At 44.7% G+C, this 24,118-nt stretch overlaps 1 protein-coding gene across 6 annotated transcripts; it reads left to right on the forward strand.

The window, feature by feature from the left end:
* The first annotated feature begins 53 nt into the window (after positions 1–53).
* Positions 54–22,040, forward strand: LOC112230233 (meiosis regulator and mRNA stability factor 1). 6 transcript variants are annotated; one of them, XM_024396439.2, is made up of 27 exons: positions 54–580; positions 2,227–2,435; positions 5,311–6,138; positions 6,379–6,523; positions 6,678–6,886; positions 7,004–7,121; positions 7,233–7,408; positions 7,913–8,425; positions 9,187–9,341; positions 9,698–9,874; positions 10,181–10,388; positions 10,620–10,798; positions 10,971–11,051; positions 11,432–11,662; positions 11,789–11,908; positions 12,175–12,356; positions 12,725–12,945; positions 13,320–13,462; positions 13,831–13,964; positions 14,909–15,111; positions 15,459–15,686; positions 16,129–16,368; positions 16,904–17,134; positions 17,494–17,554; positions 17,852–17,959; positions 18,101–18,259; positions 18,428–22,040. In XM_024396439.2, the coding sequence occupies exons 2-27, from the start codon at positions 2,274–2,276 to the stop codon at positions 18,673–18,675; spliced, it is 5,460 nt and encodes a 1,819-aa protein (XP_024252207.1). In that variant the 5' UTR covers positions 54–580; positions 2,227–2,273; the 3' UTR covers positions 18,676–22,040. The 6 variants fall into 6 exon arrangements, with proteins under 6 accessions (XP_024252207.1, XP_024252208.1, XP_024252209.1 ...); XM_024396440.2 differs by having other exon boundaries at positions 17,855–17,959; XM_024396441.2 differs by having other exon boundaries at positions 6,424–6,523.
* Positions 22,041–24,118: the final 2,078 nt, after the last annotated feature.

The following is a 24,118-nucleotide window of genomic DNA, read 5'->3' on the forward strand; positions in this document are numbered from 1 at the left end:
TTTCAACCAATCAAGTTATATTTCCTGGAAGACTGTGAGTGTAGACAACGGGGATCACTTTATTAGTCATTCGGTGCACCGTTACAAGTTCTAAGAAATTAAAAACGAGTTATGTAATAAATAAACCTTGTGGACACAAACAAATGTTTCGATTTGCTAAACCAATTTCCCACTAGAAAAGTGGGAACATTACACGATTTGAAATTGACGGACGTTCCAGAATAGAGAGAACGAATTGCCTTCGTTAGCAAATTATTTATTCCATTACAGGTTATTTAGTAGTTATTTTACATTACAATGGCTACAAATTTGATCAGCATACTGTTGTAATTATGGTAAATTTCGTTTTGAGGAATTTGATAACCAGCTAGCAAGGATATAACGATAAGCTCAGTGGCAAGGACACTTGAAACTAGTTGGGTGCTTTGTGTGCAATTGCGACAGTGGTGGAATCGTTTATGGCAAATGTATGTTAAAAAAAAACGTCTGGTTGCTAGGTAGACGGATAACGCGAAACAATACTACGGAGGGATATGATGAGAAGAAAGGAAGTAAAGTAGCTAGCTAGCTCGCCAGTCAGGTAAGAAATAACCAGTTATCTAGATAAATACCCCATTCAAATACGTTGACTGTTGATATAGCATGATGTTATCCCTTGTACCTACTACTAAGCAGTATGTAGCAGCTGCTGTCTCAACAGACAATCGTCAGTTAGCATTAGCTGGCTACCTACCAACCTAGGCTAGCTAACTTTAACGGTTCTCTTATGGGAGACAGAATTCCTGTCATTTGTCAAGGTTATGTTTTGAGGAATTGCCACAATGGTTTTAGAGGGAAAGCTATGTCGTTTGGGTTGTGCCGCAAAATTGTTTAGTTTTTGTAATTACTTTCATGCGAATCCATGTAACGTTAGCTAACTCACTATGGTTAGCTGCTAACCAAACACTGAGATTGGTTTACGCAAACAGTCCTGTTAGCTAGGTACACGCCTCGTTTCACCACTAAAATTAACCAGTGAATTATGAGGGCAGTTGGTCATGAACATAGCAAACGGGAACACGCATTTAGTTTAATGGCACGTGTATAGCTAAACAGTAAATCCACACTAGCATGTCACAACTGCATAGGCAACTCAACTCCACGATTTAAAACGTTGAGTTTAATCGGCTAAACTCTGCAGTTAACAATTTGCTTGGTGCTCTATGCTGACATTTTCCACACGTGCTCCCAAGCACACAAATAAACATATTTGAGGTATTCAAGCGGCAATCCGCAGTTGAAACGATAACTAAAGCAATTTCCCGCCACTGTTTCGGTAAAAGGTTGAGGGATTGGCCTGTGGGAAATGTAACCACACTTAAATTAACAGACCGACCATCATTATATAAAAATACCGTTTTAACCATGTTTGAGGCTATAGTGTTTGTTTACATTGTTTGTTTACAAACAGGGAGAACAAGTTTATATTTTTGATTCTGATTATGACAGTTAAACTAAGCTCATGGGGCAGTTTAAGTTCTACTCTACAGGAATCAATGGGTTTATTATTTATAAGTCCCAAATTTTTGTAGTAATTGCAGATTGTCCTTTCATTGATAAAAATACAGGGGTATTGTAATTGAATAAATCTAGAAGATTTTTAAGATGGCCTATAGTGGGCATATATAAAGGTGGCAGGTAGCTAGTGGATAAGAGTGTTGGGACCGTAACCCAAAGGTTGCTGGTTTGAATCCCCAAGCCGACTTGGTGAAAAATCTGAGCGCTAATTGCTCTTATAAGCCGCTCTAGATAAGTGTCTGCTAAATGACTAAAATATATGAATCCTAGCTAGTTTTGAAGCTCATCTCCTGAAGAAGCTACCTTTTCCTTTCTGTGCCACCACATGTTCTTCTCCTGAAGAAGCTACCTTTTCCTTCCTGTGCCACCACATGTTTGCATACTACTGCGGCTGCGGGACAGCGAAGAAATCGTTTCAACAATTATTACCTGGATTCTGTTTTTTAGGGGCACTGTGCTCCCAAGTTATAATTCCAGACAGCACAGCTAAATATTTAGGAGCATATGCCCCCCAAATGGTAGCTCTGTAAAGCCCTGGGGGTAGGTTTAAATATTCTGTGGTAGTCGCTAGCTAGATAACGCTAGCTACCCTATTGCAGCCAGTGGAAACTTAAGAAGACCAATTTGGAAACATTTAAAACAAAGGGCTTCCTCTTTTCTCTATCTTAGGGAAGCATGAGAAGGAAGCAAGATGGTGAAAGGCTTTGCTAGGTTGTATGATGGAAGGACTGGGAAAGGAGAGATCCATATGCAGTTCTAGGCCCTTCCCATGGCTCAGTCATCCCAAGAAAGAGGCCTCGTCCCGGCTCTGGAAACTCACAGAGTGCTTCTCCACCCCCGAGCAGCAAAACACCCCAAGTTACAACACAGACAAACAAGTATGTAACATTACATTCTGCTTCAATTAAGTTTTGACATTGTAGCCGGAGACCGACGATAGTTTACGTTCTATGATGGGTATGAAATACAAAAATACAAACCTTAGGTACCCTAATATGCAAATAAACAATACAATTTAAGACTGAGAATTGTTATTATCTCTACTGGAGAAAAATACCAAAGAATGCGCTCTCATTCACGAGCTTGGAAACACTACAGCCAAAATGGGAGCTACCTAGAAAAACTACAATTTCTGGCTCATTTTTCCAAAAACCAGCCTGAAACTCTAGACTGTTGACATCTAGTGGAAGCCCTAGGAACTGCAGTCGGGCACGATTTCGACCTATTATAAAAATGCCAGCCATTGAAATCAGTGGTAGGATGATTTTTTTGGGGGGGGTTGTCCTCTGGGTTTCGCCTGCCATTTCAGTTCTGTTATACTCAGACATTATTTTAACAGTTTTAGAATCTTTAGAGTGTTTTCTATCCAAATCTACCAATTATATACATATCCTAGCTTCTGGGCCTGAGTAGCAGGCCGTTTACTTTAATCTTGCTCCTACCCCCTACTTTTTCGAACATTCTGTTAAAAATCGCGCAACATTTCAGCGCCCTGCTACTCAGGCCAGGAATATAGTATATGCATATGATTAGTATGTGTGGATGGAAAACACTCTGACGTTTCTAAAACTGGTTAAATCACGGCTGTGACTATAACAGAGCGTCTGTTTCATCGAAAAGCGCAGGAAAATCTGATCACTGAAAATGGAAAAAAATATCCATGCGCCACTTCCAGGAATTGTTAAAGGTGAACCGTATTAAATGAGGCCGAGGTTGCAGTACCTACAGCTTCCACAGGATGTCTAGAGTCTTCTCATTTGCTTCGGATTTGATTCTTGGTCGAACCGACCCAAGGGAACCGATTCCCTCCGGCCTCCAACAGGATGTTTTGGTTGAGATTTCTCCGGACATTTTTTCCAGACGACCACCTATAGAATTTACATCGCCTCCTGATTAATTTTATCGCTTATTAACGTGTACTAATACCTAAAGTTGCATTACAAAAGTATTTTGAAGTGTTTTGTGAAAGTTTATCGTCGACTTTTTTACTTTTAAAAAATGACGTTACGTTATGAAACGCTATTTTTTTCCGTTTATCACACAGTCTTCATAGATCGATATCTAGGCTATATATGGACCGATTTAATCGGAAAAAAAGACCCAATAGTGATTATGGGACATCAAGGAGTGCCAACAAAGAAGATGGTCAAAGGTAATGAATGTTTTATATTTTATTGTGCGGTTTGTGTAGCGCCGACTATGCTAATTATTTTGTTTACATCCCCTGCGGGTCTTTTGGGGTGTTACATGCTATCAGATAATAGCTTCTCATGCTTTCGCCGAAAAGCATTTTAAAAATCTGACTTGTTGCCTGGATTCACAACGAGTGTAGCTTTAATTCAATACCCTGCATGTGTATTTTAATGAACGTTTGCGTTTTAACTAATACTATTAGCGTTTAGCGTAGCGCATTTGCATTTCCAGAGCTCTAGATGGGACGCCTGCGTGTCAGGTAGGAGCGAGCAACGCTTTTCATCCGGACGTCAAAATACCGCCCCCTATCCCAAAGGAGTTAAAGCTACTACTACTTTAAATGGTGTAGCTATCAATTGTCCCGTTAGCAATCGCCCACATAAGCAAACTTATTTAATAAGTCCCTTTCAGGTAATGAACGATATTAGCTAAATGTCCACGATAAGTGGTCGGTGTCAATTTGTGGTTTCTCTTACCAGCTCTAATCAATCGTATTATTAGGGGTAGACATTGAAGATACTGATTTCAACATAGAGGGACCAATTAATTTGAAGCTTTGAGAGGAAGCCATGTGTGAATTGTGGAGAGTGAAGTCTGTGGAATAAAAGAGGATTTGTGGATCCTGAGTGACGCAGCGGTCTAAGGCGTCATTACAGACCCAGGTTCGATCCCGGTCTGTGTCACAACCGGCTGTGATCGGGAGTCCCATAAGGTGGTGCACAATTGGCCCAGCGCTGTTAGAGGAGGGATTGGCCGGGGTAGACCATCATTGTAAATAAGAATTTGTTCTTTAACCTACTTGCCTTTTTTAATGAGATGTGAAATGTAGCATTATAGTCATAACTATGTACATTGCTGCCTCCAGTCATTTTAGATAGGCTTCAAAAGCCAGAGACCATTTGTTCCTGAACTTGGTTGTTGTAGAATGATGGTTCCTCTTATTACATATTGTGAATCCTCCCAAGGCCACTATCTGACATGTTAGACACAAAGGAGCATACGTCTCTTTACTCTTATCAGTGAACTGGATTACTTTCATCAACTTTTCTCTCCCATCTTATGGCCGTGCTATGCTATAGACATCAGGCATCCAGCATTGCCATCAGCCATTGAGGAAATGCTTCCTTTGACATTAATGAAAGCTGCTATACTGCTGTGTTGCGCTCGCCTTTGCGTCCCTTCCAACGGCAGCCTCCAAGCTCAAGATTCATCGAGGTTCAATTCTCGAGTGAAAAAGGTTGATTTTTGGTTGCATATGTTCTGTGTAGCAGGTAGAACGTCACATTGTCACGGCGCCGAAGGCAAAGCAACGCCACGTGTGTAGTAGAGCTGAGGTGTAAGTTGTACAAAGATGGGTCAGGGTAAACTAGAATACATTTCCCCATCATATCAAAGTTTATTGGTCACGTGAGCACTGTTCAGTGAAATGCTTACTAACTCTCCTCAACAATGCAGTACAACATCAATCAGGAATCAAATGCCAAATAAAAAAATAAGTAGTAAGCATGAAATTATTATGCTGAGAAATAACCTTTTTGTTTGTTTAACTTCTTTTCCCAGAACGATTACATGGACAACAGAAAGCCAGTATTGGATCTGAAAGATCTGCCTCCTCCTCCGCATCATACCGCTGCCTCCCAGCCCTTCCCCCTCGCCCCCCTCCCTCTGCCCCCTCCCTGTCTGCCTCCTCTTCCACAAGACTCCCTCCAACAACTACCACTACAGGGGGGTAGTCCCAAAGTAAGCGTGTGCACTCACTGTGAGCACTGCAGCACAGACCCATTGGGTCGTGGTGGTTATGGGGTTGTTAGTGGTGGAGGTAGCGCTAGTATTAGTAGTAGTGTCGGTGTCAGCAGTGGTGTCCCACTCTACCTCCCTCCAAGTTCTCAGGAAGCCTCTTTCAGCAGGCTAGGAGCCGGTCAAATAACGCCAACCACCCTCAACTCACACCTGCACTTCCCCAGCCTTGGTGGTGGTGGAGGGGATGCCAGAGCCACGCTACTCCCCTCTGGGAGCTACAAGCTCCACATCCCCTCTGTAGACACCACGTCCCAGCCCCTACCCTTTCAGTCTCACTCCCACCTACCATGCTCCTGCTGTACAGGAGGCCTTCTCAGACCTCTCCACTCTTACCCCTCCATCCCTTTACCCTACAACGAGTCTAAATTCATTACCACCTCCACCCCCCACCATAGGGCAGCTGGGTATTACCCCTGTGGTGGTGATTACAACCCTGCCACTCTGGGGGTCCAGAGATCATTGGCAGCACACAGTGACCCCCACATACCCACCTCGGGACATATCTGTTCTTCTAATGCTATGCACTTCAATCTTGAACGCACAGTTTGTCGCACGGGGGCGCACTACTGCCGGGATTGTTTGACGAAGGTTGGTGGAATTCTCTTTGTTCACTGTGGTGGTGGCACTCTATTGTATTGGGTGTCACTTGTATACAGGAACGGGCAGTACTTTGTTCAGTTACATGCATACGAGTTACAATTTGTGTCATTTGCCCATCATTTAGAAATGACTCTTTGCCGTCCCTGACTGTACAATATTACAACATTTGAAGACATGGGTTGTTTTGTCTGACTACAGAATGATAACTTGTTCTTTCCACGTGTTCAGCCTGCAGACAAGTTGTGGCCTAACATTCCTCTGCCCCCGGCCCAGTCGGCCTCAGTGCCAATCCCCGTGTGTAATGGCTGTGGGACCTCCTCCGACGGCCTGCTACTGCTGGGTTCCAGCCTGGGCAAATCTGCAACAAAGTATGGTATGTATCACTGTAATGATGCCAGTCGTGTTCAGAAGGGCACACTGAACCAACATTTTTCTCAAAAACAATTCTCACTAGAGACATGCAGGACAGTAGTACCTCCCAGTTTTGCTCAATTTCTGAACACATTTGGCGTTTTTCTCCTCCCCAGGTTCTCCAGAAGGCCCTGAGAACATCCCTCCGGTGGGTGTTTTCTGGGACATCGAGAACTGCTGCGTTCCCAGCGGTCGCTCTGCTGCAGCTGTGGTCCAGCGCCTCCGCAACCACTTCTTTCAGGGCCACAGAGAGGCAGAGTTCATCTGCGTCTGTGACATCAGCAAGGAGAACAAGGCCGTCATCCAGGAGCTCAACAACTGCCAGGTAACCTGTGTGTGATCTGATTCCCTCAGCTGGTAAAGTGTTCCGCTGTATTCTTCAGTCTCTGACTCTACCTAAATGAGCAATGTCTGATTGTCTTCTGGTTCATTTTTTCCCCAGGTGACGGTAGCGCACATTAACGCTACCGCCAAGAACGCTGCGGACGACAAGCTTCGTCAGAGCCTGCGGCGCTTTGCGGAAACACACACTGCCCCTGCTACTGTGGTGCTAGTCTCCTGTGCGTGTGCTCATTTTACCTTATGGATGTTAAAACTGTTTTTCTTTCATTTCGTTCGTCCGTCCACTCCATACCTACGTAGTTAACCCCTTTTCTGAATCCGTTTCGCAGCCGACGTGAACTTTGCCAGCGAGCTGAGTGATCTCCGGCATCGCCATGGTTTCCAGGTGATCCTGGTCCATAAGAGCGGTCAGACGTCGGACGCCCTGCTGCAGCACGCCCACCGCCACGTGGCCTTTGAAGAGATGGTAGCCGACCTGCCGCCCAGACAGGCTGTCAAATCACAGGTAGGCTTCAGAGATGCTTAATTGATATATGTAATCCATACTGCAGAATGTCAGAAGTTCACTTTTCAATACATGTACAGTACTCTGACTGGTTGCTCAGAGACAATATCTGCCCTTTAGGCATTACTTCTGGGCAATCTGAAATCTGCCCTTTACTCTTCCAATGGTTCTAGACCTCTTTACATTTGACTTTTGAGTCATTTAGCAAACGCTCTTATCCAGAGCGACTTACATTTTCATATTTGTCCATACTGGTCCCTCTGTGGGAATCGAACCCACAACCCTGGCCTTGCAAGTGCCATGCTCTACCAACTGAGCCACACGGGTCCTGTGTCTTCCCTCTCGTTCTACAGTGTGATCTTCAGTAGTGTAATGCTACGAATCACAAGACTCCGAGCCTGCAAACCTCTTGTCATTTCAAAACACATTTCCAAAGAATGTTCAAAAACGTAAACCCAGAGCGGTCCCCTCTTCTCTCTTTCCCTCCTCTCCTCCCCCCACCAGCTCGGTTTCAACCTGCTCTATGTGTACAACCTGCCGCCGGGCTGCGACGGCAAGAGCGTGGGAAACCGCCTCCGCCGCCTCTCGGACAACTGCGGGGGCAAGGTGCTGGGCGTCTCCATGGCCACCGGCACCGCCGTCCTCCGCTTCAGCTCGCAGGAAGCGGCGGAGCGCGCCCTCAAGCGCATGGAGAACGAGGACGTGTTCGGCCGGCGCATCACCCTCTCCTTCTCAGCTCCGTCCACTGAGGAGGGAAACGACCCGACCCCACCACCCTCCTCATCTGAGACTCCACCTCTGCTTCCAGTTCAACCTCTTCCCTCCTCTTTTTCCTTCCTTCCCCTGGAGAAGCTGGGCTCCCCTAGGAGGAAAAGGCGTGCGAGGCGTGAGTGTCAGAGAGAGAGGGAATCCTCGCTCCCCCTCTCTGTTCCGGTGCCTGAGAGGCCCTACAGCCCCAGGAGGGGGAGCGGGGGGACACCTTTCCCCGTTCCCCCCCAAACCAGAACCCTTCCTCAGGTCAGCAGCATCCTGCCGCCCCCCCCATCCCGCGTGCCACCTGTCCTCCCCTAACCCTGTCCATGTCCTCCAATCTGCCTGCGCTAACCTGTGGTTTTTAAACTATAGCCATGCTTCATCCCATGCTTCATGTAGTTTAATGCCTGGTCTGTTTCTGTGCTTTGTTCAACATTTCATGTAATGTTTTAATCAATGTGTGGCATTTTAACACTTTGTCCCATGCTTCATATAATGTCTGGTTGATCTTTTTTTAAATTCATTGCGTCAATTAATGATCAATCTAATGATTGCATATCTCTCTCTCTCCCATATCTTTGCTCTATCCCATGCCTCATCTCGTCAGAATCCTGCTTCTGTTTGTAATCGCTTCCTGTCCCGCCGGCCGTAACAGTCTGTTTTTTATGGTCTCTTTCTTCTACGCTTTTGATCTGTTACTTTGATCTCTGCTCTTTTTATTCTGCTGCTTTGTCTCCACCTGACAATAGAGCTGAGGGGAAGACTGCAGAATGGTGATGATAATGTCAGAGTTATGACAATACAAGAGGTTGAATAATACTAACAGTGGGGGAAACGTATAGCTCTGATTTGAATAAATAGCTTTGGTAAAAAATCACCAGCATTCTGAAGGACCACTTCCTCTCAGCTCTTATCGTTTATCTATTAGTCTCTTCCACTTCACATCCATTCTGCCAAGCTGATGGATATTCTAATACATTCACCACTACATATATAGTTACACTTTGGTTGTCCCCCTGGTGCAGGAGCTAGGTGGACTGGAGACCAAGCCCAAGATTGGGGTTTTCCCCCTGGAGAAAGGCCAGCACAACTCCTCCCCCCACAGTAACGGAGAGGGGCCGTCCCAGCAACACCCCATCAAGGCCGGCCTCATAGGAGAGTCTATGTTCAGCTGCAGGAGGTACGCTATGGACACCAGGGCCCCTTTCAGACTAAAATGAAGAAAGAACAAATGTACTAATTGTTAGATGGTTCCATCACAGTTGGTTCCCACATGCTTGTATGTGTTTTTACCTTCAATATTGTAAAATGGCCTGCAAAAAGTATCCCTGTTATAGAGGGGTCCATCGACCCAAGGAAGTGTAGAACACATAGGCAGATGTAGGAATTAATAAGCAGCTGTTTCTAAATGTGGTGGCTTGTGCTCAAACTACTGGAGCTGAGGTGATGCCAAAAACTCACATGCAGTTGCTGTTTTCAGAGAGCTGAGTATGCCATAATCTTTAAACTTCAAGTTAATGTCCCCTCTCCCATCAGGAGAGACCTCTCCAGCCCCCGCAGTGCATCGGACTCTGAGCGTCATGTGGACCGGAGCTCTGGAGAGTTCCAGATCAGCACCCCCTCTGCCTTCAGCAAGCTGACCCTGCACAAGACCTTTAGCGCCTCGGTCCTCTCCCAGCCACAGGGCCTCTCCCAAGGCTCCTGGTCCTCACGGTGAGACCATCAGACACTACAGAATTACCCATTTTGTTTCCTTACCCTGTAAGCAGTCTTTAGGCGAGGAGAGACGTCAGTCTATGCCTTGGTTTTAACTTGAGCCTTTTTTTATCCCCCCAAAAAACAATGCAAGGGAATATTCCCCCAAATTAGTTTTAAAATTTCCTGCACAAATCGTCTTAAAGTAACCTCATTGAGCTACACAAATATCGGACACTTTGATGATTTGGTCATGATATTTCAATCTATACCTTCCTATGGTGCTGCCAACCCACTGAACTCCTCTCTTTCTCTCTGCTCCAGGAGTGGATCCCCCTGCATGTCGAGCCGCTCCTCCCCCCTAATAGGCCCTCCTCCCCGGGGCAGCAGCAGCCCCTGTCTGCCTGTGGGCCCACAGGCCTCGGAGCCCTTCTCGGACGGGGCAGACTTGCAGGTGGCCAACCTGGACTACAGGATGTCCCGTAAAGAGCTGCAGCAGAGCCTGCACGATGCCTTCTCCAGACACGGACAGGTGAGTCCTGTACAGACAGTGTTCTGATGCTATTCATTATAGATGAATAGAGCTTTAATCTGTCTCCCAATTGAGGCTAAATAGCAAGATGGCGAGGTCAGGATTTAGTAGTTTAGTGTCATTGTATTGATTCAATCTATTCTGTCATTTTCTGACGCGGCTGTGTGTGCTTGTGCCAAATCGCGGGCACTGTAGACGACATGAGAAGCTAACGTGCGTGTCTCCCTCCAGGTTAAAGGCGTAGAGCTGAGTCCCCACACAGACTACCAGCTGAAGGCCACCGTCCAGTTCGTCTCCCTACAGCAGGCCATCGGTGCTGTGAGCAGCCTGCACCGCTACAAGATAGGAAGCAAACGCATCCACGTCTCCCTCATCACCGGGGCCGGCAACAAGTCTCTAGCCATGCTCCGGTATGTACAGCACAACTAACATTGAGGTAGTACTCTCTCCCTTACTTGTCACATCATTTGGCAGTTTCATGTCTTCGATTGGAACTCGTCACCATCCTTTTTTAAATGTCGCCAACACATGATTTGTTCCTGGTTTGAGATGGATGGTATGAAAAGGTTTCCTCTTCCTCAGCTCTGAAATCTTCCAGATTCTCCAGGACGCGCCAGCCAGCTGTCTTCCCCTTTTCAAGTTCACTGAAATCTACGAGAAAAGGTGAGTCATTTTGCTTCTCTCCTCCTCATCACTCAACCTCCCTCCACCTCTGTAGGAGTTAGTCCTATGCAATGTTAAGTACTGTGGCTGCGTTTACACTTTCTCCCAAAAGCATCTTAATGCTAAGTTCAACATTAGAACTATGGGATCCTATGGTTCTAATGAACTTATTCTTAAGATGCTTTTGGGAAAACGGGCCCTGATCCTTTTTTTTCACTAATTGGTCTTTTGACCAATAAGATCTGATTTAATTGGTTAAAAGACCAATCAGTGGGGGGAAAAAGATCAGAATTGGCTACCTGTGTAAATGGAGGCTAAGTAATGGCTATGTCAATGTACTTTATTAATTCCTTTCCACCCATCTCTCCACCTCTCCCCAGATTTGGTCGTAAGCTGGTGGTGAGCGACCTATACAGACTACAAGAGGTTGTGGCAGTGAGGGAGCAGGGTGGAGGTAGGCTGGTGTGTCTCCTCCCCAGTAGCCAGGCCAGGCAGAGCCCTCTGGGGTCGTCCCAGGAGGGGTCCTCGGCTAATGGTAGTCCTGTGGTGTTTGAACAGTTGGAGTACCACGAGCCTGTCTGCAGTTACCACTACACACAGCAGAACTTCAGGTAGGGATAGACTGAAAGACCCATATGAGTGCACACACACACACATTTATGTCATCTTACAGGACTCTTTTTGAGAAAGTATTTCATAAGAGCTCGATCTCTCTCTCTCTGTCCCCCCCCCTGTAGTGAGGCAGACTTTGACCCAGACTCGTATAAGATTCCTTTTGTGGTGGTGTCTCTGAAGACCCTGGCCTCCCAGGTCCACTGTCTGCTACAGTCCCATGAGGGAACCCTGCCCCTGCTCAGGTAACCAACGCTGTCTCTGCCTGGATAGACTAACGGACAGTGGATGCTTAATACATTTTAATTCAATAAATGGAGTGCGAGAGATCTGCCTTGATATAAAAGTGAACTTTTATGGGAAAGACCTTTTTTAATAAATCAAAACAATATTTCTAGAACCCATTTCATACAAATGGAGTGCAATGGCCTTTTGGAATTTCGTATAACACTGTAAATGTTACTAGATTTTGTGTTTCATGAATATTAATTTTGCTTTAACTGTGACTCAGTTTCTCAGAGTGCTATGCATCAGAGTTGGGCCCCCTGGCGGTGTCTGAAGAGGGGGAGGAGGAGGGGAGTGTCCCCTTGGAGCACCTCATCACCTGTATACCAGGCATTAACATCGTCACTGCTCAGAACGGCTTCAAGGTCATCAAGTGGATCCACAACAAGCCACCCGCATCCAACACAGGTACTGACCTGACTCTCAGCCCTAACCCTCGGGGAGAATTACATTGAAAACCTTTTATTTAGACTCGCAGAGGAATCCTCTGGGGTTCATAAAAGCAATACAAACCTACAGAATTTAAACCCTATATTCATTAACAATAGAGACCCCTATCGCATAAGACTGTTCTCAAAGACACTTGAAGATACTCGGGAGGTCATAAGAATTGTCAGAGATATGTTGAGCTAAAAACTGCTTTCTTGACATTTTTAGTAGGTGGATACTGTGCTGCTGACGCAGATACCAGCACTCCAAGACAGAGCTGCACTCATACTACTATCATAAAAGAAGTCATTAAAACCTCTTGCTGTGTGTGTGTGTGTGTGTCATAGACCAGTGGACGCAGCGGTGCAAGTCCCCAGTGGGGAACCCCCAGTTGATCCAGTTCAGTAGAGAGCTCATTGACCTGATGAAGGGTCAGCCCTGCAACCTGATGCCCATCAGCAAGTTCATACCTGCCTACCACCACCACTATGCCAAGCAGTGTAGGGTCTCTGACTACGGATACTCTAAGCTGCTGGAGCTACTGGAGGCTGTGCCTCACGTACTGCAGGTATCATACATACACACACACACACACACAGTTTAATAAATCGCTCACTTACACAGATAATCAAAGATGGCAGTTACTCAAGCTCAATTAATTGACACGATGGATCACTTTTAATCTTGCTAGTTTAGTGACTTCCTAGCTCAAACACACAATGAAGAGACTGGGAGACCATCTGCTATCCCTTCTGACAAAGCCTTGCCCACTTTGTTTCTCATTACACACTTCAACAGCCTTGAGGTTAGATCCCTGACAGAAACTATTAGTACAACATCTAATAGATTATTGCAGCAGGAAGTGCTTGCATACACTCTCAGTGGTGGCGACCCCTGAAGTAAACAAAGCATGAATGAATCTCTCTTTCCTCTCAACTCCAGATCCTTGGCATGGGGACCAAGCGTCTGCTGACCCTGACCCACCGTGCCCAGGTGAAGAGATTCACCCAGGACCTCCTCAAACTGCTCAAGTTCCAGGCCAGCAAACAGGTGGCCATCACAGACTTCATGCAGGCCTACCATTGGTCAGTACTACCATAGGAACTGCCCACTCCGCCACTCTCTCAGCAAAGCATACCGTCGAGCCAAAGAGTCTAAAATTCATGCAGACCAACCACTGGTCAATTCTATAGGAGGACCGCCCATTCCCACACTCTCAGCCAATCATGTTGTCTATCCTAAGCTAAGCACATTCCTGTCAGCTATTGTTAATTAACAGTAAAGTATTTGTTTTATGACTTCGTTTGGATTCTGTTTCTATTGGCTTATTTGGAGGTGTATATACTTGTGATGGTGTTTATATGAATTCATTTGGAAGTGTATTTTCTGTGTCAAATGGCTCCTGTCTGTGTGTGTGTGTGTGTGTTCATTCAACGTGTTTCTATTGCTACAGGTGCTTCTCCAGAGACTGGCGGGTGCTGGACTATGGGATGTGTGATTTGATGGACCTGCTAGCTGAGATCCCTGACACCACCATCACCATCACACACCAGGACTTGGACACTGTCATCTCTGTACCCAAGAGAGGTGAGATGAGGTCCCTCTGTATGGGTCTTAGGGTTGCAACATTCTGGTAATTTCCCCAAAAGGAATCTGTATTTTTCGTGGTTATTGTTCCAGTGTACTTTTCTGGGAATTTGGGGAAAGTAACAAGAATTTTGCAACCCTAATGGGTCTGATATCAGGGTCATGGATAAACTGCCAGAGGGTTGTTATGTCCTTCTAGTACATTTGATCCTCTGGGGGAACATACCCAGCTCTAGGAAGGACATGTGAAATATTGGTAACGTTTGTTTAGAAAATATGTTCAACTTGGGACCAGACGGTTGTGTTGTTGTCTTGTTTGTGTCTGTAGTTGTACATTTGATCCCTGGGGGAAAATTGTGAAATATTAGTCGCTTTTGTTTTGGATAGGTTTTTTTTTTTCACTCTTCTTTATTCAACCCAGAAATTCCCTTGGAGATGGATAAGAATATCCTTGGCATGGAATAAAGTAATGCATTTTACACACACATATGCCTGACTATCTCCTGACTGTGACCTGGCTGGTGTAGCAGTAATGCCGCAGCCTTCGGTCTACGTTGTCGGCATACAGTAGGTTTAAACCAGGCCTATTGCCTTTTGACACAACCTCTTTCCACACTGTCATCCTCTCTCTGTTCAATAGAGTCAGAAAATACCTGTTCTACTTGGTATGGGGTTGATGTGGTTTGGGGATCAGGTTGTTTTTCCCTCTACCTGTTTTTCTGTATAATCTTTAAAATGGCAAAAAATGAAATGACCTGTAATAGGAATTACCGGGTGAGCTAAAAGAAGAGAAGGTGAAGTAAATGTATAAATATGTGGTTTATTACAACAGGGAGATGCCATCCAGCAGAGAACATGTGTAGCTGGCTTCTAAAAATATATATTTATAAATAAAGAGAACTGAGTTGTTAACTCTTGCCCTCCTTTGTCCTCGTCCCATTCAGATCGTACATCAGATGAGATGGAGCGGACCAAGCAGTTTGGTAAGGAGGTGGTGGACCTACTGCGTCACCAGCCCCACTGTCGCATGGCCTTCTCCAAGTTCATCCCTACCTACCACCACCACTTCGGACGCCAGTGCAAACTCGCCTACTACGGCTTCACCAAGCTCATGGAGCTCTTCGAGGCCATCCCCGACGTACTCGTGGTGGGTGGAGGCCAGAGTCATTCTCTGTCCCAGGAGGAGTGTGTGTTTTTATTGGTTGACTTCAGAGTGCTGCAGGAGAAGCCATTGATAATGTCAGATTATCCTCAATTTATCCAGAGCACTACCTTAATTTGGAATGATTTGGAAATTAATTGCAACGTCCGACAGTAATAACTATCATACCCAGCAGCTTTTTTTTTTTTTTTTTACCTCCCATAAAAATTGTGTGTAATAAATATTGGTGTGTGTCTCATTTCTGTCCCAATGGGTAATTGATTATCAGTACAAATAACATTATTCCTAGAGTAGAGTGGACATTTTGTTATGGAACCTCTCTCTTTCCCCAGGTGTTGGAGTGTGGAGAGGAGAAGGTGCTGACACTAACAGAGGTAGAGCGTGTGAAGGCCCTGGCTGCCCAGCTGGTCAAGATGCTCCGTTCCCAGAGAGACTCCAGCCTGCCTGCTGCCCAGCTACTGTCTGAGTACAGCAAGACCTTCGGCTACGGCCTGAGGCTCCAGGACTACGACGTCTCCTCCCTGCCCGCCCTGCTCGTCAACCTCTGCCACGTCGTCAAGGTATGGGTTGGGAATTTCTAGTCAGTTCAGTCCAATACATCTTTAGTTGTCTGTTGTACTTAATAGATTTAGACTGATTTAAATGGTTGTGATACTGCATGTTTTGATGGTTGTCGACTCCAACACTGAACAAGAGCATCCTGAGCTATACAAGACCTCATGTAAACAAGCAAACATTATTTTGGCCCCTAAGGATGAGTCACAAGTATTTCCTGATATGAATTGATGTCACTGAAGTGGCTTGGATGAGGTTTGAGTTTGTAGGCCCCTTATTGGTGCGTTGAAATGTCATCTTTATATTGGAAATGAGCTATCAATTCCAGATTCAGCCATGTTTTCTGAATGCCACGGTTCATCTCTCACCTCCAACTGAAGGCACTTTGATACCTGCTGCAGTATAAAGGGATTTTTATAAATGCATCTGATTTGACCTTCTCCTCAGGTGGTGGACGGCGCTAACGGCCGTGAGGTCCAGCTGATCAACAGGAAGTCTCTGCGCTCGTTAACGTGCCAGCTGCTGTCCCTGCTGATGGGCCTGGGGCAGCACGAGGGAGACGGCTCCGTCAGCGTGGAGGGCTTGAGTCTGCTGTATCATTCTGTACATGGGGTACAGCTCAAACCCTGTGAATACGGCTTCCTCTCGCTCAGCGAGCTGCTGAAGAGCCTGCCTTACCTGGTGGAGGTCGGTGGACTGGACCATAGAGATATCATACTATAACGAATGTTTAATTCTAGTTCTATAGACTGGAACCTTTTTGCTCTACTGCCTATTTGTCTGATACGAAGGATCATGGATTCCTGTTGAAAGCATTTTTTTAGGGCTTTTTCACAGGGTCTTAAAGTTGGGTAGCATTGTGTTAGTCAGGTTTTGTAATTGTCTGAGACGTATTGCACAATCCTTTTGAATGAAACACTGTGGTTATATGTTAGAATATTTGGAATGATGACCATTAGGTCTTTGTGTGTAGGTCTAGTCTAGACCAGGGTCGGCAAACTACGACCCGCGGGTTTAAAAATAAAAACCTCAATTTAGACTAAATATGTTGAAATGACAATGGACCTATACATTTTCAAATAACTACCCATTCTGGCCCACCCTTGAAAAAATGTGTGGCCCTCTGTTTCATTTCGAAATCCCAATGTGGCCCTCGAGCCACAAAGTTTGCCCTCCCCTGGTGTTTCTCATAACTTCCCTTCTCTCTCTCCCCCCCTCCTAGCTGTTCTACGGTGAGGGTGAGGAGGAAGGCGAGCGTGGCGAGGAGAGAGTTAGACTCACCCGTCTGTACCAGTTTGCCCGTAGGGTGCGTGCCCTGCTCCACACCTACCACTACCACCAGATCTCCCTAACGGAGTTCCCCGGGGCCTACGCCAAGTTCACCGGACGCGGCCTCCAACCTCGCTCCTACGGCTACGGCAGCGTAGACGACCTGCTCAACGGCATACCACAGGTACAGAATGACTAACTCTCACCACACTCGCCTTCCTACTCACCCTCACCAAAAAAAGTTTAAGTGCTTTTCTCAAATTCAAAGCTGATAGACAAGAAACGTCTTGTTAAACAACATGTTGGAAATACACAGATGTGTTATGATAAGATGGGAATTGATAACGCTTGTATCTAAAGAGTTCTTCAGCATATGGACCTGCACTGGGGATGTCACTGTCGAAGCAGCAGATGTAGTCAATGTGGTTAGTTGCCTTCTCTGTCCCTGCACTGTGCGGCTTTAGCCCCCATAGCAGACTCTGTGGTGATGGATGGATGGGGTTTGTGGTAATTAAATGGGATGTTGTTTCTGCCTGTGTGCAGGTAGTGTGGATCAAAGGGCATGGCCACAAGAGGATTATCGTTTTGAAGAACGATATGAAAGGTAAAGACAAATCAACCGTCTGGCAGCAGGAACTGTGGAAACAAATGGCTTTGGCCTTACCTGCATTTAGTATTAACATACGGGAAGGGGTTGTTATCAGTTCATCTCATGGGCATCATGTTGTATGATCCTTCAACATGAGACTAGTAGAACATGACATGTAATGGGAACAGAAGTCGTGGTGTTTTGCTTGTATGATGGGAACAGAAATGGTAGTGTCTTGAAGGCACAGTGTTTTACTCTGTAATGGAAAGAGTGTAATAATGGTCTGTGGGTTGGTTGGTTGGTTCTCCTCAGCAGCTCGAGCCACTGGAGCCAGCCCTGCAGCCTCAGAGGAGCCTGAGGACGGGGCCAGCCAGAGAGACAGCCCCTGTAGCAACACAGAGTCTGAAACTCACAGCCCAGGTAGCTAACCACACCACTGGAGTCATAGGCACTATTACCAATGTTTTGATGTTCTTCTTTTTGCCTTGTAGGTGTTTTTAGGCTTTTTAATAGTTGTTTATACATTGAAGCAGAAATTAAGTCTCTTTTTTTCTCCATCAGGTGTTGGTGGGGTGGAGACAGAGCTGCTATGTCTGACCTCTCCAGTAGACCTGCTGTGTGGCCCAGTACCCTCCTGCCTGCCCTCTCCCCAGCTGCACCCTGACCCCGTTCTCCAACAGGCTGACCTCATCCGCTTCGAGCAGACGCCATCACCAGCAGGTGAGCTGATCATGTGATCAACCGCGTTTCAAACCCAGGTCTTCTGTGTGCCATGAGACTGTTAGCCCGCCTAGGCATTAGCTTCGAGCTTACTCGTGCTCCGCTATACACACAGCCGACATCTTCCCTTGGACTGACCTGGATATATGATGCCATTGTGTTTTTCAGAGCGTGATAAACTTGAGGAGGAAGCTGTAGCAGAAGAAGTAGCAGCCCCTGCTGTCTGTGACACATCTGAGCCTATAGAAGCATTAACTGACAACAACCAGAACCTTGTTGTTTTGGTTTCCATGACTACCAAGCCTCCACAGAATGTGACCCGCAAAATGGCGTCCGTTGAAAACAGCCCCAGCAAGAGGACTCCTCGCAATAAAGTGAAGCTGGCAGCTAACTTCTCTTTTACAGCCGCACCCTAACACACTCACTGACGATCACATGCTGGAACAAGCGCACACACACACATTCATCACACACAACTCGAAAATGAAGAGTTGATCAGCTAAATTGTAAAAAGCCCCAAAAATAATGATTTGTTTTTAGTCATGCCCCCCGCAACAAACTGTGACGTTATTTCCTTTCTTTGCCTTTTCCCCTTATCTTTTCAAACTCAATCATCATGTTGATGTAGTTGTTTCCTCACAAAGCTATGAGTTTTCTTGTTGCAGTTATTTCTGCAACAGCCATTCATTTTTCTATGCCGTGTACTTTTAGTCAGATTAATGCATGTCAAGAAAGGTTTTGTGGTAGATATGAATTATATACTATGGATAAACTGTTTGGAAACATGGTTCTCTGAAAGTGGAAAGAGAACTTCCCCACAATACAGCAACAACAAATACTGAGGTAGTTGGCACTGTAGCCACGAGTTTACACTGCAAATTGCAAAAGATGCCTATTTTACCACTGAATACCCTTACCTGAACTCAAAACCCCTCAGAGATTTAATTCAGTAACTTGTTTAAAAATGGGTACTTATACAGGGATTTTATATCATGTTAATTATTGCCAAGGAAGCTCTGAGGGAAAGCTATATAAATATGTAGAGAAACGTCATTATGTGTCTACTGCCCTCTCCCCTGTGTTGTCCCCATTGCATTTTGTCATCGGACAAATGCACTTCTTCATACAGCTAGAAGTACAAAAAGATATTTGCGCTTTGCCTTTGAGGCAGCTTTGGAGGTAGTATTGACAATTATTGTTGTTGAGTAACCATGCCCATCTCATTCTTTTAACTCTTTCTCTTGGGCGATGTTTAGCATTGTGTTCAGTTCACACTCCAGTGTTAGAGTCCTCAGACATCGTTCCACCTTGACTATGTGCTTTCATAAAGTAGTAGCCTATATGGCTGGTGTTTTCAGTTTCTCATTCAAGTATCGGGTCAATGGCAGGAGTGATCAAGCTGCCAAAGTGGCTTCGAAGTAACTTTGACAACTGTCTGGTCTCAGTCAAATCGACCTAAGCTTGTATTTGTGTGTTCTCAATGGGGTGTCGCAATCAGCGCTGTCTCCAATGTGTACGGCAGTGTGAAATAGAAGGAATTCTGACTCCTCCGTGGAGAGTTTTGAACGAGCTCTTGGCGAGGTTGAGGGTCAGTCTGCCTTGGGCCGTTATTTAGGCAAGGCAGAAGCCGAGACCCTGAATACTCGGACCAGGTGTTAAAACGCTTGGAGGCAGCGTGAACAAAGATATGGTGACACTGTTTCCTGCCGGAAGCTAAGTAGAAATGATTTCGGTTTTTGTATTTTTAGAGATTGAGTGCGGTTTACACTTGAATAACTTATAGGTGGTGTGTAATATGCATGTTGTGCATAAAAAACAAACATTTTATGCATGGTGTAAACCTATTAGGTCAGAAATCAGACTGTTGGTGAACTGCATTTTTTTTAAAGAAATTAGTTGAAGTTGTCTTGTTTCCGCAGAAACCATATATTAGAGGTATTGTTTACATCACCCCCCTCACTCCTGGTTACAGTTGACACCACCCCCCCCCTCACTCCTGGTTACTGTGGAAGGTTGTTTTTGTTCAACCTTGTTGCTTTTTGTCTACATTTTCAGTGTTGTCTCTACTGGTTGAGTAGAGGAGCTGGGATTTTTGATTTTTAAAACGATGAGAAAGACTTGGTGTTTTTAGTAAAAGTGGAGAGAAAAGATGGGTACTTGTATGCTCCAGCTACACATGAAACAGCAAGAAGGGCCCCTGGAGGCCCCGATAGGATCAAAGGGACAAAGGCCCTCGTGCGGCTCTGGACAACGCATGGCTCTTACAATGGCTTGTATCTGCCATGGCGCTGAGTAAGGGATGGCTACTGAATGGACTGGAGACATAACATACCTCATTCGTCTTTACATAACATTTTTACTTGTGATTGTCTAGATTTATTTTTTGTTGCCTATCCTATGTGTTGATGAGAGTGCTGATTGTACCAACCAACCCCAAGTTATGACATTGAGTTCCTACCTACAAGCATGGTTTGGAAAGTAGAAGGCATGACTTGATGTAAGGGAAAAACAGCATCCCTATGAACGGATGTTGAAAGATGCAGTTTTCTCTCTTGTGCTACTGTGTTGAAGATGCAGAAAAGACCAGAGAATTGGGCCAGGGCCCCTGATGTCCATCTCCTTTGATCCAAAATGTCTTCCTTCTGTCAGTGTTACTGTATGTGTTGAAGATTCAGTTGAAGACCAGAGAAATTGGGCCAGAGCCCATGATAGTGATCTCCTTGCCAAGAGCCAATATGGCTACTCAGATTCCTGTCCTGTTAGTGTTTTTCCTGTTGACTGTGTTTCAAATTAGCATCTAATTTGATTCTCCTCGTTAGTTACTAGACTTTTGTGTTTTGACGCCCAAGATTTCCTTCCTGTTTCTAATTACATGACTCACTCAGTAAAGGAGGTGGATTTACCAGAATCTTGAGTGATTTCCGATACGGTATATTGAGGCATAACGGCTTAAAGGCTCAGAATCTTCCGAAAGTGTTAGATCCAATTTTAACAATGGGCAGAATCTTATTTCTCTCTTTAACAAAGGGACAATCGGCCTTTGCCTTAAAATTGTGCACTAAAACTTAAATTATACTTTAGTTTGGCCTCGAAAGATACAACTGCGTTTTACGGTTGAACTAACTCCCAGGTGCTACAGTGTCCACTATCTCAGAAGGCAGAGTTAAAATAAGAGGTACAATTCTCATAAGTTTGCTTACATCAGTAAAAAGCAGCATGTACTGGTAAAGTACTCCGTATGCACCTTTGCATAGCTTTGGTTCTTGTAAAAGGAGGTTTATTGTGGGTTTGTTCATTTCTGAGGTGAAAAAAATAATTGTTTTGCAAGGTTTTGTCGTTGGTTAATTTGTATCGGACTCCACTATAGTGCGATTTAATTGTATCTCGAAGTGAGTATGTCATGGTCTGCATCTGAAACGGCAGCATATTCCCTATATAGTGCACTACTTTATATGAACTCTGGTCAAAAGTAGTGCACTATATAGGGAATGTGGTGCTATTTTGGATACTACCATGTCTGTCAACGTTTGTTTGCACTTCTCTTAGTCTCTCTGTTGTACTCCCATGGATCTCACCCCCTCCAGTTTTTTGTCAAGGTTATCCTTTGTGATAACTTTTCTGTTCTGTATTTGTTTCACTGAAGTATTCTATCGTTCCTTCTCCCTGTTCCTTCTCCCTGTTCCCCCTTCACCTCAGCTCACCATACAAGACGTTGTTGTAACCGTTTCATTGATGTTGAGGGGACCAAATGATTTCTGTTGAATAAATCACTGAAGCATTACTCCTTCCTCTTATTTTTGACTTGAGTTTCTCTTAAAGGGATAGTTAAAGGTGTTATATGTTTTACTTGCTGAAAGTGACAGTAAATGCAAAGGGTTTTATGGTTTGCTAGCTGGTAATTTAGCAATGTTACTAGAACTTCAAACTGAACGATCCCTTTAATTGACTTGAAAAACCAGTGAATTCCTGAAAGATGCCTTTTTATTTAAATACAGTACCAGTCAAAAGTTTGGACACACCTACACACACATTCAAGGGTTTTTATTTATTTTTACTTTTTTGTACATTGTAGAATAACAGTGAAGACGCAAACTATGAAATAACACACATGGAATCATGTAGTAACCAAAAAAGTGTTAAACAAATCAAAATATATTTTAGATTCTTCAAAGTAGCCTTTGCCTTGACAACTTTGCACACTCTTGGCATTCTCTCAACCAGCTTTGTTAGGAATGCTTTTCCAACAGTCTTGAAAGAGTTCCTACATATGCTGAGCACTTGTTGGCTGCTTTTCCTTCATGGTCAAACTCAATTGGGTTGAGGTCAGGTGATTGTGGAGGCCAGGTCATCTGATGCAGCACTCCACTCTCCTTGGTCAAAAATCCCTTACACAGCCTGGAGGTGTGTTTTTGATTGTTGAAAAACAAATGATTGTCCCACTAAGCGCAAACCAGATGGGATGGCGTAGCGCAGCGGAACGCTCTGGTAGCCATGCTGGTTGTGTGCCTTGAATTCTAAATAAATCACTGCCAGTGTCACCAGCACACCAACTCCTCCATGCTTCACGGTGGGAACCACCATGCGGAGATCATCCGTTCACCTACTCTGCGTCTCACAAAGACACGGCGGGTTGGAACCAAATATCTCAAATTTGGACTCAACGGACCAAAAGACAGATTTCCTCTGGTCTAATGTCCATTGCTCGTGTTTCTTGGCCCAAGTCTCTTATTATTGGTGTCCTTTAGTAGTGATTTCTTTCCAGCAATTTGACCATGAAGGCCTGATACACTCACTCTCCTCTGAACAGTTGATGTTAAGATGTGTCTGGTACTTGAACTCTGTGAAGGATTTATTTCTGGCTGCATTTTCTGAGGCTGGTAACGCTAATGAACTCTGGGTCTTCCTTTCCCATGGCGGTCCTCATGAGAGACAGTTTCATCATAGCGCTGAATGGTTTTTGTGACTGCACTTGAACAAACTTTCAAAGTTCTTAATTTTCCGCATTGACTGAGATTAATGTCCTAAAGTAATGATGGACTGTTGTTTCTCTTTGCTTATTTGAGCTGTTCTTGCCATAATATGGACTTGGTCTTTAACCAAAATAGGGCTATCTTCTGTATACCACCCCTACCTTGTCACAGCACAACTGATTGGCTCAAATGCATTAAGAAGGAAAGAAATTCCACAAATGAACTTTTAACAGGGCACACCTGTTAATTGAAATGCATTCCAGGTGACTACCTCATAAAGCTGGTTGGGAGAATGCCTAGAGTGTGCAAAGCTGTCATCAAGACAAAGGGTGGCTACCTAGAAGAATCTCAAATATAAAATATATTTTGATTTAACACTTGTTTTGGTTACATGATTCCATATGTGTTATTTCATAGGTTTGATGTCTTCACTATTATTCTACAATGTAGAAAATAGTAAAAAATAAAGAACCCTGTAATGAGTAGCTGTGTCCAAACTTTTGACCGGTACAGTATATGTACAGGTCATTTCAGCTCATTTATGCATATTGTTCAATTTGGACGTTAAAGCATCACTAATAAACTACAGAACAAAGTTCAGGGATGGGTCTCAGTGTTTTCCTCAATTCTTTGCTTCTCAAAACCTCCGATGGAAGCAAGGAGAAGGACTTGACGAGTCAAGGAAACTACTTCCGAGATCTACCCAAAGGGAGGCGTGGGGTTAGAGGGAAATATTCTGAAGTAGAGGGTCACTTTGTTGAACAGGACTCCCTAATCTTCTACAAACATTAGATTCCAACAAACACTTTCTTTTCCAGAATCTTAACAAAGGCATGTACAAATAAAGAATTGCATTCACCTCATCTTGTTTTGCGGTAGAAATTGCAAG

The sequence above is a fragment of the Oncorhynchus tshawytscha genome, linkage group LG32 (genome assembly GCF_018296145.1).
Source record: "Oncorhynchus tshawytscha isolate Ot180627B linkage group LG32, Otsh_v2.0, whole genome shotgun sequence".
NCBI lineage: Eukaryota > Metazoa > Chordata > Actinopteri > Salmoniformes > Salmonidae > Oncorhynchus > Oncorhynchus tshawytscha.

Excerpts from the sequence above, each read along its gene's own strand:
- LOC112230233 (XM_024396439.2), top strand. The coding sequence starts at position 2,274 with ATGATGGAAGGACTGGGAAAGGAGAGATCCATATGCAGTTCTAGGCCC. Across the intron at positions 6,887-7,003 it reads AGGAGCTCAACAACTGCCAG|GTGACGGTAGCGCACATTAA; the intron begins GTAACCTGTGTG and ends TTTTTTCCCCAG. Across the intron at positions 17,135-17,493 it reads TGCTCAACGGCATACCACAG|GTAGTGTGGATCAAAGGGCA; the intron begins GTACAGAATGAC and ends GCCTGTGTGCAG.